At 29.9% G+C, this 19421-nt stretch overlaps 1 protein-coding gene and 1 pseudogene across 1 annotated transcript; both read left to right on the top strand.

Annotated features, from left to right (window-relative positions):
- The first annotated feature begins 1096 nt into the window (after window positions 1-1096).
- Window positions 1097-2959, top strand: LOC111199950 (annotated as a pseudogene).
- A 9430-nt stretch (window positions 2960-12389) lies between these two features.
- Window positions 12390-18815, top strand: LOC106366747 (subtilisin-like protease SBT5.6). Its single transcript, XM_013806409.3, has 9 exons — window positions 12390-12589; window positions 12775-12967; window positions 13060-13278; window positions 14021-14132; window positions 15870-16437; window positions 17200-17294; window positions 17382-17739; window positions 17823-18036; window positions 18145-18815. Exons 1-9 carry the CDS (start codon window positions 12518-12520, stop codon window positions 18684-18686), a joined length of 2373 nt encoding a protein of 790 aa, XP_013661863.1. The 5' UTR covers window positions 12390-12517; the 3' UTR covers window positions 18687-18815.
- The last annotated feature ends 606 nt before the right edge of the window (window positions 18816-19421 follow it).

Here is a 19421-nt window from a genome sequence, read left to right as displayed (position 1 = left end):
AGGAATCGTATTATTACATATCAAATTATTACTTTCTGGATATATGAAAAGAGTAATGGATGCTTTTAAGATTGAGATATAAAGGTCTCCCTTGCTTGTTATTTTGACAAACCACACCCAACACCCATCAAAGACCGCATATACCGCATATTTACGGACTAAACAAGGCAAAAAATACTACGGTCGGGTGATACGGCGGACTTGGAATACAATAAATATTTCAAATTTAAAATGTAGCATTAAAATTTATCCATTTACGTATTTACTAGACTTTAACCTGTACGGATAAATTTTCATTTTAAAAATACATAATTTTTGATATTTCAAAAATATTTTTAATATATAATTATAATTTAGTATTATATATTGTGTATAATTATTGTTAAATAAACTATCATTGAATATGTTCTGATTATTGAATATGTTTTGTTATTATTATAGTTTTCAAACTTAAAATGATAATATATTAGAATACAATGACCAACCTGATGATTAAAATATTAATATAAGTGTGATTTTAACTTATACAAATTTTAGTGAATTGCATCAAAAGATAAATTTATTAAATGTTTCATTTTTGGCGATTTTGGAAAGTCTTTTATGATAATAATTATCTAAAAATTACAATTAACTGATATCTAATTATATAAAAAATTGTTCGGTTCCCTCCTGCAGTGTCCACGTGGAAAGTCTATTCCTACAGGGTGGACACGTGTCCAGCCATTAAATCGCATCGTTTCATTAAGGCAAATCTACAATAATATGGGCTACGTTTTGTGTGTGGGCCTTAGGTTTAGCTCAATGAACCCAGCCCTATCTCTATCTTCTCCGCCAGTCGTGAGCTTTAGATGCTGAAGTTGACGTGAAGAATCTCTTAGATGGTTTTTGATCGTGTCGTTTGATCTACTTTCTAATAATCCGATTCACTCCAATACAGATTCATCGCCTTAAACCCCTCTTTAAATCCATTAACTACGATCTACCCTTCAATTCGAGTTTCTCATCTGCAAGGCGGTCTATCTGCGATTAGCCTTCCTCCAATAAAATTAATCTTCCCAGTTCGTTAAAACAACAAAGTAAATTTATTTACCGACAAATGGCTGATTTCAAAGTTCTTCTTTCTGATTTGAAGTCAATCGCGGTTGGGAACTTATATGCTCTTACTAGATGCAAAGGTAAGTCTGTTCTTAAACTTTCAGTTTCCAGTTTCATGTAGATTTTATACTTTCCTATTTCATAGAAGACATAACTAAGTGAAAGCGAGACAGACCAGGCTGAATCTTTCTTCCTCCTCTCTTTCAAGGTTCTGTTTCTTGAAATTATAATATCTTTGTTACTCAGCTGGGAAGCTGTGTGCTTTTATGTAGACCTTTAGGGTCTCGAAGATCTTTTAAAGGAATCCTTTTGTATAAAACCTAGACCTTTGCTTATATTGTCGAATCACTTGATGAATGGTTCCTAAAAGTATTGTTTTTGTTGTTATTGCAGTTGCTTTGTTGATGACATAGAAGAAAAGAAGGGAGGGAGCAGAAGGAGAGTATTGTTAATGGTATCAGAGAGACTGTCAAAAATATAACTCTGTCCATGTTTCTCTTTTGAAAACATGAAAAATATCAAATTCAAGGAGTTTAGACAACAGTTTAGACACAACGAAAGGTTGGTATCTTTGTTTTCTTCTGTAATTATGAATAGTTGGGTGTTGTTTGAATGTAAGTGAGATTATTATACGTCACATTCGGTCTTTGATTTGAATTTTGGTTCCTATTGGTTCAGGTTCTTCCTCGGCTAGAACAAATTGATGCAGTTTGCTCTTGGTCCTTCTGCTTGGGATGAAATCCATCATGCCATCTTTAAAGCTTCCAAGGTTGTGTACTCAGCTTCTTACAATAGTTGTTTTATATTACTTGGTCTTTTCTTGCCAGTTGCATTTTTACATAGTTGTTTCAGATTCTTCATGGTGAGATGACTGCTTATTACAGATATGCCAAAGGAAGAGGTTGAAAGGTATCATCTCTGACTCTCGAAGACCTTTTTTCCATCTGGTGAAAACAACAATAAAAGGCTTAAACTGTATTCATCTCTCCTGGTTTTACTGTATCTTTGTTGTAACTGTTTCTAAATGGTTATCATTGCAGCTTATTTGACTCTTATGAAGATTCTAACTTTACAAGGACTGGAAGTACTGCAGTAGAACTGGTTTCTGACTAAATCTATTGTCGGCTTGATAAACAAACAAGCTTGACTGTGTTAATCTTCATTACTGATCGACACTGTTTTGTTACAAATACAATTGATTGACCAGGTTTAATTGAAAGGAGGTCTTCTAGAACAGTTCACACATGAGATGGAACCGTTTCTAAGGAAGCAGTGTATGCCTGTTCGCTCAACAAAGGGTGTATCTTGCCACTTTTAGTTTCCCTCTTCCTCATTCACAAAATTAATTTATTTTATTGATTCATTTTGTAGGTACACCCTGATGTTGATCATGTTACAGTCAGATGGATCCCAGCCAATACTCTGTTTGCAATAACAGTTAGCGTTATTGATCAAGGACTTGCTCAGAAATATGTGTACCAAAATCAAGGTGTTTCCTTTTCAGATTCGTGCTGAACTGAACATGAAGCTATGCAGAGAAAGCTTGAAGCCTGAAACAATGTAAGCTTTTTTCTTTCTCAGATAATCAACAAGTGGCAAGAAATAATGATTGATGGATCGATTTTTACAGGAGGATAAGTTGAACAATCTGGGGAATTAACAGTCAAATGCCAGAGATTTTCAGAGACCATAGCTTATGCACTCAAGAAGACACGCAAGGCTTAGCTGCTCAAGTTAGGCAAATTCACAGACCCTCCTGCTCTCTATCAAGCTTGGTTTTTTCCCTTTTTTTTAAAGCAACCTTTGGTTCAGTTTTCCATGTTCACCTTATTCGATCAGCAAAATAAAATTTCAACTTATATCACCCTGTATTTGTAGAAAGCTGTTTTAAAATTATGGTTATGATCCGATTAAAAATAAAATCTGGTTAAGCAAATAAGATACACTGCAATCTTATAAATTCATCTACGCCTACTCTCATTAGTAAACATTCTCGGTACATAACCTACCTTCGTGAATGTGTTGCCTATTATTCCATGCAGCTGGTGACTCAGTCGGCTAGCTTGGAAGCACACACTGATACAAGGAGAAGCTGATTAAAGAAGAAAACTGATCAAGTGACATGATTTCTTTAGAGAAAGTATTGATGAAAGCCGATGTCATTTCTTCAGTTTCGTACTAATAAATAATATTAAATGCTGACATTTCAGTTGTTTTCATTAACCAGTAAATGTTAGAGTTCAATATGGTATATCAAGTCTAGAGAAATTTAAGATATTACGGTCAAAATATAGATGACAACACACGCTCAAAGGAAATAAGTTATTGAATATCTATGTGTAGTATGCTCTCCACAATTTTTTCTTTTTATAAACATGAATAGATTTGAAAATCTCTTATGATTATGAATGTCAGGACTCAGGAATTTGCTTGAAGAAATTATGTTTACTAATAAATATCTTACTCTCATCACTTGAAATGGTTTTGATCTGCATAAATGAAAATATGGTTTCGCTAAAATTATTTTTTGAAGAAAAAAGCTTTTTTTTGTAACACCGAAAAAACAGCTTTAACTACAAAATTAATGTATAAACATAAATTAATCCCAACATTTGTAAATATCCATCAAATATGTAAATATATATAACCATTGACATAGATTAGAGCTGATGACAAAAAAAAAAAAAAAGATTAGAGCTTCCGACCAACATTCCACTGTGAAACAAATGATTTTACCTTTTCAAATAACAACTGCAACATACTCATACATGAAGCAGTTTCCAAAAACAAAGATCTAACACAACCCCAAAAACTTAGACAAAACCTTATTTTTTGGTAAAAAAAAAAAGTAAACTTAGACAAAAAATTTTAAAACAAAGTTTACAATTAATTTTAATTTGGTTTACTACTAAGATCAAATCTACTAAGACATTTAGCCATCATTTTCTCTCATTAGTATTTAATTTTCAATTTTTTTAAAAACATGTTAATATCGTTTTCTTTCAGCAGATGATAATATAGTAAAATACGTAATCTCTGCAAAATAGTTTTATATTTGTTCCCTAATAATTACATAATATAGTTTGCAAATGATTTGAAATAAGAAAGTGCAAAATTGTTGTTGATTTCCTAAAATTTAAAGTTTTTCAAACATTATTTACTAAATCAAGTAGAAGAACTCAAAGAATTTATAACCCTAAGAGCACACCAAAATGTTACGATTCTATCATGCTTTTATGAGATGAGAAAATAAATTATATTATTTTCTGATGACATTCAATTAAATTTATCACTAGGATAAGATACGCGCCTTGCGCGTGATGAGTTTAAAAATTACAATGTGAAAATACAAAATTTTCTATAAATGTAGTTTAACAAATATAAGAATAATAAAATTGAAAATATTTAAAATTCATTATAAAGTAGTCGTTTGTTATTTAAATATGTGTGGATATATTCAAAAATTGTATAAAAGCGTGATCGATTTTCATACCGATTTTTAAGTATAGTGTGATTTTAGCTTCATTTAGAATTTGGAATTGGTTGTTCATGGTGGCTGGTGTATTGAATATAATAAAAAACATGAAGATGAATATTCGAAACAAAAATAATGGTATTTTAGTGAATAACTTAACTTATGGGGTGAATACGACAAATAAAAATTCTAAAAAAGCATGAATTACTTTGGATTTTTAATCCTTCAACTAAGTTTGTTTGGGTAAAAACATTCAAACTAATTATTTAATGAATAAACCCCCAAACTAAATTTATTTAAGGAAATAAACTTTTGCCGGTCATAATTACCAATACTACCGGTAAATCTTTAGTTTAGGGGTTTCTACATTAAGTAAACATAGTTGAGGGGCTTTACCATTAAAAATTTTAAAAATAAAAAATAAAAAATTTTATAACGTTATCTAAAAATTAGTAACTTAAATTTTTAAAATTAGCATTTTTAAATATTTCTGTAAATATATGAGTTTGATTTGTTTTTAACATCAACATTATATATGTATTAATTAAAAAGGTAAAAAATCAGGAAATATAATAAAAATTTATCTAAAGATTTATTATTACATTTTTATTAGATAAAATATAATTTTTATTATATTTTTTGATTTTTACATTTTAACTTTTAGATAATTTTTATTACAGGTAAATCTTTAGATAATTTTTGTTATATTTTCTGGGTTTTTATATTTTAGTTTATACATAAATAATGTTGATTTTGAAACAAATCAGACTCATATATTAACAGAAATTTTTAAAAATGATAATTTTTAAAATTAAAGTTACTAATTGTTAGATAATGTTATTATATTTTGGATTTTTTTGATATTTTTTATTTTTATTGGTTAAACTCCTCAATTATGTTTACTTAAAGTAGAAATCCCCAAACTAAAGATTTACCGGTAGTAATGGTAATTATGACTAGCGAGGGTTTAATTCATTAAATAAAGTTAGTTTGGGGATTTTTCGTTAAATACTTAGTGTAGGGGTTTTACTCAAAACAAACTTAGATGAGAGGTTTTTAACGTTAAAAATTCATTTACTTTAGGGATGACTTGAAATTTTTAGTCATATTTGTAAAAAAAAAAACCTTTAATAAGTTAGTTTAATGAAAAATATTATAAAACTACACATTTGAAACTAAAATAAATATTAAAAATATAATTATATTTATCAAAGAATAATGAAGGGTCATTGTAATTCAAAAATAAATGTATTATTATGATCTCATAATTTTTTTCGTTATTTGTTTGTTTACAATATTTTATTAATCTATAATAATATTTAAATACTTCATAAATAACTTTTATTATCACTTCCCGCCCGTAGGGCGGGCCGACCCTAGTTCCTTAAATATAGGTGTATTTTTGTTTTGAAACATATTTAATATATAAAAATAAAAGTTTATATAACAGATAAATGAACACTATTTTAAGAAAACAGATTATATCTGATATTCTATATTAAAATAATTAATGTAAATTATAAAATAAGACATGTTAAACACTAATTAAATGGTTTTATAGTGACTGCTAAACTGTAGATAAAATTAGGACCATAAATTAATAGATTAGATATACCATAAATATCTAATTCTCACATATTGGCTTTGGGCGTCGCTGATAAACCAGTCCTCTAAAAATTAATTTGGGCTTCGGCATAGGGCGCCCATGTCCGTAAAGAGAAGAATCAGTTTAGTGGGGTTTTAAGAGTGATCATTCAAGATTTCTAACTATATTTAATTTTTGAAAAGATAAGTTACACCTAATGTTCAGAAAAAAAAGATAAGTTACAAAAGGACTAATTATTAAAAAATCTTGATTTATTAATACATTTGCAGAACGAGATATATTATATCTAATTATACACGAATTCCAAGTAAAAAAGAATAAAATGCTCGAACATGGGGCGTAAGGATTTGGGACCTATAGCTTGACGGTGTAGGCTTCGGCAAGTCCCTTGTAAAATACAAACATCTCTATATAAGCACTAGATATATCAATTATATTTGTCCAATTAAATAGTTTTTGAAATATAATTAAGATGAAAAATCAAAGGCTACTCTAGATTGATTGGAAAGTACTAATTAGTAATTAAGAACTAAAATTAAAAAATGCAATGATTGAAATGAGCGAAAATCCTCCAAGTAGTTTTCTTTTGTAATCTTACAGTCCATTTATAAAAATGCAAACTATATATCTTTTAAAATTACTTCATTTGAACAAACTTTTAAAACAAATTGATGATACAAAAAAATGAATTATAATTCCGTATTACAATAATTTATATACATATATTAAGAATAGAACAAAGATTTACACGATAAAATAGTTTCTATAGAGACCAAATATTTTAACCAGTAAAGTTTTTGTCTTTTAATTTGTTTTCCTTCAGAACAAATTCCTTAAACATCAGACTCCATCCGTTTCGATTTAATTATCAATGTAGGGAAAAAATCGTTTTAAAAATAAGTATCGTTTTAGAGTTTTAATGCAAAATTTATTAATAAGATTCTTCACTTTATTTTTCTATTGGTTGAAATATAGTTAGGTGCGTAATTGTGTTTTTATTTTGATAATATACAAAATTATATGTTTTATTAATCTGTGTGCATAAACCTAAAACGAACATTAAAATAAAACGTATGGAGTATTTACTTTCTCTTCAGCTTTTGTTTTTAAATTCTAAGCTATTATTTTGCAACTCCATCCCCTTTAAAACTAAATTCTTAAATTTTGTATCTATTTTCAGCATATTTCATATAACTTGTTAAATCTTTAAAATTTTGGGTTTAAGTTAAATCTTAAATTTATGATAATTTTTGATACACATGCATATACAAATTATTTAAAAAAAATATACACATAAGAGTTATATTGAGAGCTAATTGTTATTTTTTTGGGTAAAAAAGCTAATTGTTACTTGATATTTTTTATTTTATTTTCTATAAATAAAAAATAAAATTGTAATACAAAACCATATAAAGTATTTTTATTTTGCAGAAAACACTTATGATGACACTTGAAAAGAAATCATGTTACATACACTATTCCCAGCTTTGCGAGAATGTACAAACTCAGTTCAGAATTTATTAGTTATAATAACAAATAATAATAAAAAATCTTATGCTTTGTGGAAAGAAATAGCTGTAAGATTTTGTTTAATCTACTGAAGGTTTGGTAGCTCAACCAAGAAATGATAATAAGATATTGTGACTCTTCGAGATGACAAAAATCAGTAGAGAAAAGAGATGTACAATATTCTAAGGTAATTCTAATGAAATCTCTGATTCTCCAAGAATAAACGTGCAAACATAAGGTTTTTGTAAAAAAAATATCGTCTACACAAAGAAAAAAAATCTGCGAACTGCCATAAAATAATAAGACATTGTTCGTTTTTGATATTGGATGATTTATCTAGATACACATGTTCATATGATGTTTCTTTGGATAATATTGATCAGTAATTAAATATTATATGTAGATGCAAAATTCTTAACATCTAGAACTTGAGAGGCAAAAAGTAGAATTTACATATAATTTGCATATCAAAATTAAAAGGATTTAAATACAACTTCTATATAATATAAAATAATTAGTTAATATTAATTATTAATCTTATATCTAACTATAATGTTTTTCGTCAAAACTAGAAAATTAGTTTTTTTCGCCAAGATAAAAAATATTGGATTTTCTTGCCAAAAAGTAAATTTAAGTTTTCCACAAAAACTGCAAAATCATGTTATCCGCCGAAACCACAAAAGCAAAATTTTCCGTCAAAATTACAAAATTGAATTTTTTACAAAAACTGCAAAATTATGTTTTCAGTAAAACTGTAAAATTATGTTTTTCACCAAAACCATATAATCGCCAAAACCATAAAATTGGTTTTCTCACTAAAATTTGAAAAATTAAAAAAATTTCACCAAACCTTCAAATATCAAAAATTTCCATTAAATCATAAAATCGGTTTTACTGCCAAAACCGCAAATCACATTTTCTATCAACCCGCAAAATTAAGTTTTCTAACAAACCCGCAAAATCATAGTTCCATGTCAAAACCATAAAATTATGTTTTCTCACCTATATAAAAAATATGTTTTCCCGTCAAAATCTCCAAAATCACTTTTTTTTGCCAAACCGAAAACTCATGTTTTACGGCTAAAATCAAGTTTTCTGAAAACTTACAAAATCACGTTTCCCACCAAAACTAGAAAATAATTTTTTTTGGTGAAAATCGTAAAATTTTGATTTCCCTTCAAATTGAAGCCATAAAATTGAATTCTTGCCAAAACCTCAAAATTGATTTCTCAACAATTATTTTTTTCAGAAATATAGTAGACATATTTATTCAAATACAATAATTAATTAATTATAAATTTATGAATCATGTCTTTTATAGTTTTTAACTAGCTGTGTTTAAATTAAACAAATGAACAATTTGACATCTAGATGTTGTATCTAGATGCAAATACATATTATAAAAAGAAACACATTTATAAATAACATCAGATGTTTTATTCCAATACTGAATATCAATATTGCAATCAAATACCAAAATAAACATGACCTGAGCATATTCTGTAAATATGAAAATTGTTTCTACTAACATATATAATTTCGTCAGTCAATATATATATATATATATTTCAAAGATTCAATCATAGCACCAAATATACTTCAACTACACTTTATTATTTGGTCATGATTCATAAGGTAGATCCATAGCCAAAACCAAAACTAGATAATGCTCGCGGACTTGTTAAAATAAAGTCAAATTGTATCCCATATACACAACCTTTTCCATGATTAACTCAATATCCTAAATCCCACACCATGGTATCTTTGTCCATAGACACACAACTTATCACATCATGTGCATTTACTTAATTTCTAACTTCTTTTAGATTTTTTAACGAATTGACTCTAAAATAACACCCATGTATTTTTTACCTTGTAAAATACTCTCTTTAGTTTTGAATAAACGTAGTTTTAAATTTATGCATTATATACTCTCTTTAGTTTTGAATAAAGTTTTAAATTTATGCATATATATTAAAAATATTTAGTTTATATATTTTCTTACAAAAATCACTAGCAATCTTCTGAATTACAGTTCAACCAATAAACCATATATTAGACACAAAGTATCCCACATCGGTAGTTGGAAAGAATCCTAAGTAATATATAAGATAGATGAACCACTCTATTTATCACCAATTGGTTTTAGGTTGGGAGTCCATCTAGCTTAACATGGTATCAGAAGTCGATCCACGAAGTCCAACCCGATCCATCGATCTGGCCCAAAGTTGGTCAATCGATCCTTGTCCGAGTATTCCGAGATTGACGCTCAAAGAGCCATCATCTCGAGGGAGCGTATTAGACACAAAGTATCCCACATCGGTAGTTGGAATAAATCATATGTAATATATAAGATAGATGTACCACTCTAGTTATCACCAATTGGTTTTAGGTTGGGAACCATCTACCTTAACACCATAAGTTCTTGATTTCAATGAATTTTGACAGCATTTAGCTACCGTTAAACTTGAAAATGTAATAATAATTAAACTTGAAACTATAATAATAATTGAACTTGAAAAATACCAATATATATATAAACATAAACAGATGACTTAGGGTTATACCAATTTAAATTCTGGATGTTCTCTGTAAGTAGTGTAAGGTTAACCTGTCGTCTCACCTCCCAAAACGAAAGAAGATAATATATAAATCATATTATCTAAATATCAAGTGAAAAGAAAAATTGAAAGTTTCGCTGGTAGAAAAGTTCAGAATTCTCTGACGAGAGTTGGCTTAGCAAACAAAAAACGGCCAGAAGAGTTTTTCCCAAGAAAACAGAAGGCATGGTGAGCTGAATCTCCCCAATCAAATACTTTATCGTAGTCAAATTACATACGTGGATCCCTCATTTGTTATTTATTTCCCTACTTTTCTTCGTCATTTCTTGGAATTATAAATATTTATATGAAGTGATGAGTGTAAATAATGCCTATTAGCCAAGAAAAAAGTATAATATGATGGATTTGTTTTGCTAAATCATCAGGGAAATAGTTTAAAAAAAAACTATATATCTTTAAGATATTGTAACTTATTCACCAAACAATTCATGAAAATATTGTTTCGGATAACTGTTAGAGTAAATTTACATCAAATTATCTTACAACTAAAAGTTTATAAAAAATATATATTATATTATAAAAGTTTGTGAGAAAATATATTACGTTTTGAATGCACAGATCAATATCTAGTTGTTGTTATTTGAACTAAAGTTCTATTTTCCTTTGTCCTAAATTATACATTTTATGTTAAAAAATGTTCACCTCTATTAACTATTTAAAATATAAAAGTATACTTTGAAAATTCACTATCATCAATTGACAAAACAAAGAATAGATTAATTACTAATAGGGACGTGCCCGCGCTTCGTGCGTGGTATTTTTTTATTGTTGTTAAATATTCCCTCTGTTTTAAAAGATGCATATTCTAGACTTTTCACTTATATTAAGAAAACTCATTAAATATGCATTGTTTTTTGTGAATAACAATTTTTCATAATTTTTAGCCAATAGAAATTCAATAAACACCATTAATTTTTTCGAAACTTACAATTTTTCATAAAATCATACATTAAAAAGGTAAAAAATGTATCGTTTTGAAACAATTTTTTTTCCAGAACATACATCTTTTAGGAACGGAAGGAACATGATTTTTTGTGGTCAGTTTTTATTTATGAAGAGTATTATTTGGTGTTTTAGTAGGTAATATGCTAATATATTATGTGTTTTTTCTTTCTATAATGTTTTGTGTATATAATAATACTTGTTACCGGTGGTTGGCTTCCATTCTCGCTCCCTCATGTTGTTTATCTTCTCTCTTGCGTCCCTTGGTGTAAGTGCGCAGAGTTAGTCTTTTAGAACTTTGGTTCTTTCTCTGACCCATTTTTGGCTTTTTGCGTTGGTGTTTGATTGCGCTCCTTTGTGTTCGGGGGAATGCTTTGTCCCATATTTTATATTTTTTTGTCATCTGTTTGTTCTAGCCAAAATATCTATGGTAAGATGAGGTAAGTTAGTCTTGTTTGTTGATCTCTTTTCAGCTCTAAACCTTTATTGAGTTAGTGTTACTGTGATTTTTTTTATCTCAGTTATTATGGAAGTTTTAAGTTTAGATCATGTAAAAAATATATGGAGCATGTGTCATCAAACCCCCTGTCACTTATCATAAATAGAGAAAAAACTAACTTTATATATATATATATATATATATATTATCAAACTTCATACAATAATGTTTAGTGCGAAAATGATTAGATGGTACACATATTGAAAGTACTTGGGCAAACTGAAATAGTTTAAAGGAAAAAACACTTAAAATGTAAAAAAAAAAATACATGAATAACACTTGTCATCAAACCATCTGCCACTTGCCGTAAAAAGAGAAAAAAAAAATTATATATATATATAGATGTAGTTTTACATTAACGTAGTTAAATTCACATTGTTATGTTTTAAGAAAAGTTTTTGATCTTATTTTCTTTTAAGAAATGTGATGAACAAATTTTCAAATCCATTAATTATTTTGATTACTATATTGGAACCAACTAATTTTAACAAGTAAAAAGTGAGTTTCCTAACCATTTGAAACATTTTTAGTGGCCAACAGGCCCAACATGGAGTTTCAATGAGTAAGACTTATCCTTGACTTCGACAGATATGGTGAATTTTCAACCATTAGATTACCACGGTTAGTTAAAATTGTTATCTTCTAACTTTTTCTTTACATGATTTTCTTAGAGTTTTGAAACTTGCTGCTCTTTGTCTTGTATAAATAGGCTATCAACCCCCTATAAACCATTAGGTCTACAACATTCCACCAAAAAAAGGTTCAAGGCCATGAAGCTAACTTCTCTCGTCCCTCTCCTCTTTCTTGTCCCCCTCTTAGCTTCTTGCTCTGAACAAAAACAGGTTCTTATTAATTTTCTATTATAAACGTTAAATTAATCATTCTACAGTCCAAACTTTAATTTGCAGTGATTCTGGATTCCAAATATCCATGCTAACATATTGGGTTCAAATTTCAAGTATTTTCTTGATCAATTCCTCTCACATTTCTATTAAATATATTGATAGTTTTTGGGGTTTACTTGTAGGTGTATATAGTCTATTTTGGAGAACATAAAGGTGATAAAGCTTTACACGAAATTGAAGAACACCATCAATCTTATCTTCATTCGGTTAAAGAATCCGAAGAAGGAGCCAAATCATCGCTATTGTATAGCTACAAACATAGCATCAATGGCTTTGCAGCTGAGCTAACTCCTGATGAAGCCTCTAAACTAGAAAGTAAGAAGAAAACAAATACTATTTTGCTATGATTGGAAAATGGTATTCATTCAAACTCAAATTTGTTGACTTTTATGTATTTTTTATATCAGAACTGGAAGAGGTTATTTCCGTAATCGAGAGCCACCCAAGAAAATATGAAACGCATACTACACGGTCATGGGAGTTTGTAGGACTGGAGGAGGAGGAAACCGATGGAGATGAGGTTCAACGCCCCAAAAACGATGTTGACGATCGGTTTCGCGTTGGAAGAAAGTTCTTGAAGCAGGCAAAACATGGAGATGGAATCATCGTCGGTGTCCTCGACAGTGGTAAGTTAAGCTGTCTCTACTGAATATTTAGAATATTATTATTTTCTGTTAGTTACAAAATATGAAAATAGGTTTCTTTTTAAGCTGTCAGTATTTTATTTTAGCAAAGAAAAGCGAGACCATTTCCGTTAATATATTCTTTACTTGTTATTTCTGATAAGATAGTATCATAATCAATTGTCATTTGCAAAACGAACTAAAAAGCATAATTATTGACTTAATTAAATTAACACGTTATGGTTTATAGATATTTTCAGTTTTCCCGTTAACGATTTTAGGATAAAATGAATGGTAAAGAATCAAATTCATGTGAACCTTTGTTTGTGTTATATCCTTGCTTTGTATTTTTGCTTTTGTCTCCTGTTTCTTCACGCACGCACATACGGATGTAGGCGCCGAGATAACAGCCATAAGATGGGTTTTCGATATTTAGATTAATATATTTATTGAATTATGAGAATAATCACTGTTTTCATTTTGATGGAAAACGTATACAAAACTTAACTGGACCTAACTCCAACGTTGATATTTGAATCTTTACGTGACTAGAACATAAAGAGTTGCGTTATGATCAAGAAATTCAAGATTCAAGGAAAATTCTAATTTATTTTCTTACATCTTTTGGTTTCATATCATTATAATATTTAAACCATATTATTAATCCATCATTGCCAACTTGTTGAGATATAATCGGAGAATAATGTGTTTTTCTTTTCTCATATTTATTTTGGAAAAATAAAAGGGGTCTGGCCGGAATCAAAGAGTTTCAGTGACAAAGGAATGGGACCCGTTCCAGAATCATGGAAAGGAATCTGCCAAACCGGAATTGCCTTTAACTCTTCTCACTGCAACCGGTAAGATAATTTCTCCAATTTCTCTAAGCAAATATAAATATCTTCACTTTGATTATAAGTAAAATATTATTTCGTGACAAAATTAGAAAAAATATCTTAACTAAATTATTGATCGTTTTAAATATTCACTCAATTTTACTTTAGCTACATATATGTAGTTTCTTTATTTTGACTGTCAAACAAATAGATGTAGTTCTTTTGAGATACAAAGGATGTTGGCATCTGTATATCTATTATACAGACTGTAGAGTATAGATACACATACGTGGCAATTTATATCTAGTTCTATGACTTGAATTAGTCAAATATTTAAACCCCAAAAATCCAAATATGTAAAAACAAAAAAAAAGGCAAATCTTTTTGGCAAGAATTAGAAATGTATTACACCAAAAAAAAAAGAATTAGAAATGTATTAATAAAATATTACACGTCCATATCATCTTTGGTTCTTTAGCAAAGATCCAATGAACCATATGCTCAGTGCGAGAAACTTCTTTCTATATATGATGTGATGTATTGTTCCGTATTGATCATCAAGGTCCTGTGCATATGAAAATCATGTATGTTTGTGAATAATGATGTTAGTTGTGACGACTGGTGAGCTTTGAAATGTAGAATCCTGAAACTATTTCACGATTTTTCAGTTATATATAATTATAAAAACAGTACGTATAATTGGCATAATAGCATCGTCGTTCCACCCATGCAATAAAGTAGACGAATATTTTCTTAAATTAGTCAGGTTGATATATTCTTAATAGAATCATCAGTAAAAAAATGGTGAAATCTAAGAGACATTAAGAACAATACATCATTCAACATAATTTATTGTTTTAATTATACAAACCATTCTGCAATACTGCAAATCTAATCACCAAATAAATTGTTTAAAATGAATTATTTCAATATTTTACAATTAAGGTATATGTAAGGATTCCATTTTTTTTTGATAAAGGGTTTAGGATTCCATTTTATTACAACATGCATTTTTCCTTTTTTCAAGATATAGCAACATTTCCCATAGAAGGTATAGTTTTGTGACTTGCACTGTCCAAAACATTAGGTCGCTGTCTCAGTGTTTTGTTCGGTTGCTATAATTGATCCCAACTTTTAAGCTTCTGCGACAACGTTCACGAGTCTCTATTCTTACTTTATTATCTTAAATAATATGTAACATAAATATATGTATATATTATAAAAATAAATTATTAGAAATATTTACTCTGCAAAGTCTTACTGTTCACTTATGTAAGACTGCCATAAAATCGTACAAATAAAAAGACATATATATTGGCTATTTTGATACATGAAATTGAAACTTTGGTATCTAGATAAGCTCTGGTTCTTTTATAACAAACTTTGGTAATATATGTAAGGGACAAAAACTTATTTGATTCTTTCTAGATAATCTTGGACACCCGTGACTTCTCCCTTGTTTGCTTTATAATCATATCTAATGTTTACAATATCAATGTGTTCCCGGGTTTACATGTCTATATTTTTAACATATCATTCATATATTACTTGTTCAAGGATTCACTATTTGTGTGCTTGTGCATAGTAAATACTACTTATAAAAACATTTATTTATCTACTACTTTTTTATATATATCCCGGTTTGGTTGTAGTTGTATGTCATATTTTGTTTTTAAATATTTTAATTATACAGTGATTTGGATTTCACACAAAAGAATTAACAATTGCAACTTTGCATGTTTTCGTTTTCACTAATTACAGGAAAATTATTGGAGCAAGGTATTACGTGAAGGGGTACGAAAAATATTACGGAGCGTTCAACGTTACAGCAAACAGAGACTTCTTGTCTCCACGAGACCCCGACGGACATGGATCCCACACAGCCTCTACCGCGGTTGGCCGCAGAGTCAAAGGTGCATCCGCACTCGGTGGTTTTGCCATGGGCTCGGCATCAGGTGGTGCACCGTTAGCTCGTCTAGCCGTCTACAAAGCCTGTTGGGCCAAGCCCAACCAAGAAAAAGTTGACGGAAACGTATGTCTACAAGAAGACATGCTTGCCGCGATTGATGATGCGATCGGCGATGGGGTTCACGTGATCAGCGTCTCCATCGGGACTACGGACCCTTTGCCATATTCCCAAGATGGAATCGCGATAGGAGCGTTGCATGCGGTTAAAAGAAATATCGTAGTTGCGGCTAGCGCGGGGAACTCAGGGCCGAAACCGGGGACTTTGTCGAACCCAGCGCCATGGATTATTACCGTCGGAGCTAGTACTCTTGATCGAGCTTTCGTTGGGGGTCTGGTACTTGGTAATGGATATACAGTCAAGGTAATATTACCCCACAATTAAAAAAGTCATTTATATATATATACATTATTGCATATGGTATTCTTTTGTATAACACAGAGTCGTGCTTACGAGCTTTTTAAAAGGACATTTGCCTAGAGCCCCCAAAATTTGTAGAAATTTCAGGACCCCTAATTACAAAATATATTTTTACATGGTAGTTAACATATTTTCTTAGTTAGATTTTTATTTTTAATTGATTTTGAATTTGACTTCTGTTTAGAATAACTAGGTTTGCGATCATTTTTGCTCTATTTTAAATAAAACTATAAAGATTCTACTTCTAAAGAACTGTAAATATTTGATCCATATTGGTCTTCTTTTTATATGCTATAAATTAGATTTATTTTATATATGTATGAGAATTTGATAAAAAAAATTATAACATTTTGAATATATAGTTTATTATATTTAATTTAAGTGCTAAGATTTACTTTTTTGACAGATACCAACATTTCAGTCAAAAAATTGTATCTTTGTTTTTATATTACAAATTCATACTTTTGATCATGATTTAATTTTTTTTTTATAAGATTTTGGTGAAGAAATTTTAGAAAACGTTTATGTAATAATTCAAATCTTTTTAGTGTTATATATATTAAAAGTATTTTATATAATTTGAATTTAAATAGAACTATTATTAAAAAAGATATCATGTAAAATGTATTTTTGAACTTGCTTCGAACCTCCAAAAACCTTTGTACGGTACTGGTATAACATATAGTTTTCTTTTGTGTTATTTAGACGGAGTCGATAACAGCATTTAAAATGGATAAATTTGCGCCTCTGGTGTATGCTGCTAATGTGGCTGTTCCCGGTATTGCATTGAATAATACATCGTAAGACTTGCTCTCTTATTAAGTTTGATAGTTAATCTTATTTGGTTTTTCTATTTTAATTTGCTGGGTTTTGTTTCTTTGGTGAAGGCAATGCTTACCGAATTCACTTAAACCGGAGCTTGTGAATGGTAAAGTGGTTTTATGTTTAAGAGGAGCAGGTTCAAGAATTGGTAAAGGTATGGAAGTAAAACGAGCCGGAGGAGTTGGTATGATTCTGGGGAATTCTCTAGCTAACGGCAATGAAATTCCTTCAGACTCTCACTTTGTTGCCACTGCTGCCGTTACCCCCACCGTGGTCGAAAAAATTCTCGACTATATCAAAACCGATAAAAACCCCATAGCTTTCATCAAACCAGGGACCACTGTTTACAAAAACCAGCCAGCTCCTTTAATGACCGGGTTTTCTAGTCGTGGTCCGAATGTGGTAGATCCTAATATTCTAAAGGTAACTTTATAAGTTCTTTTAACTTGAGCAAACAAAAAACTACAACGAATAAACCGGTTTAATATATTTTACTATTTTTACAGCCGGATATTACTGCACCAGGACTGAATATACTAGCTGCGTGGAGCGGAGCTGATTCACCGAGCAAACTTTGGGTAGATCAAAGAGTTGCTGATTATAATATCTACACAGGAACTTCCATGTCTTGTCCTCATGTTTCTGGTGCAATTGCTCTTCTTAAAGCTATTCATCCTAAGTGGAGTAGTGCTGCTATAAGATCTGCTCTTATGACCACTGGTAAACAGAAAAAAGAACTTGATTATTTGGCTGGTTTTGTTTACCTAACCCAACTCTTGTTCAATAGTCTTTAAGATGTACTTAATGTGTTTCTTGTAACTGTTATAGCTTGGATGACCAATGATGAGAAGAAACCGATCCAAGATATTAGTGGTTTACCTGCAAATCCATTTGCACTCGGGTCAGGACATTTCAGACCTACCAAAGCTGCTGATCCCGGTTTAGTTTATGATGCATCATACCGAGCTTATCTTCTCTACGGTTGCTCAGTTGGTTTTACCAATATTGACCCGACATTCAAATGTCCAAGTAAAATCCCCCCTGGTTATAACCTTAATTATCCATCAATTTCGATCCCAAATCTCAATAGGACGGTGACTGTTAAAAGAACGGTTACAAATGTTGGGAATGGTAACTCAACAAGCACATATATATTCAGTGCTAGATCGCCATTGGGAGTCTCTGTTAAGGCTAAACCGAGTGTGTTGTCATTCAACCGGATTGGTCAAAAGAAGCGGTTTAAAATCATGGTCACGATACGGAAGGACAAGATGAATGTGACTGAAAAGGGTCAGTACCAGTTCGGATGGTTTAGTTGGACAGATAAGTACCATGTTGTGAGGAGTCCGATTGCCATTTCCTTAGCTTGATTGTCGTTTGCGTATTGGGGTTGTGTATTGTTTGGGTTTTAGAGGGGTCAAAGTGAAAGAAATGGGGGACCTTTTTCTAATCACTCTACGGACTTCTTCATGTGTTCTAATCAAAGAAGTGTTCTCATAGCTTACTTGTTTACTTATGCTTTGTGAAGGTGGGTGTAAGAAACAACACTATAATTACTTTGAATTACTTGGATTGGCCTACGAATATGATTAAGGGCCGCATTTTAGTTGACCAAGAAGCATAATTATAATTACTTCGTCACATGACTCACCTTGCATATGTATTCCATAGATTCTCGTAACAAATTATATAAGATTATATATTCTCTAAAACAGTGTTTTTTTTCTTACATTAAAGAACTCCTACATTAAACTATACTGAAATATCTTACAATATTCTTACACTCATACTCTTACTAGTGTACTCAATCTAAAGTAAAAATATTGTATGATGACATATGCTCAAAATTCCAGTGTGAATTATCAAAATTAGATATGCAAAACAAAAATAATTAGACAAATTTTAGATATGTACTAACATTATTTCTTAATTTAATCGATAAGACTAATTTAAATCGATTTTAAACCGACTGAATGGTTTAAACTGATTAGAGTTATATAAATCAGATTTTATGAAAATCATTTCAGCTATGACCAGTTTGCCGTCTAGATAATTTTTTGGCTTTAATTAGAAATTTTATTTTAATGAATTATATTAATTAGATA

The sequence above is a fragment of the Brassica napus genome, chromosome A9, assembly GCF_020379485.1.
Source record: "Brassica napus cultivar Da-Ae chromosome A9, Da-Ae, whole genome shotgun sequence".
NCBI lineage: Eukaryota > Viridiplantae > Streptophyta > Magnoliopsida > Brassicales > Brassicaceae > Brassica > Brassica napus.
Note: the sequence above shows the minus strand (reverse complement) of the source record. Positions and strands in the feature narration are given on the sequence as shown.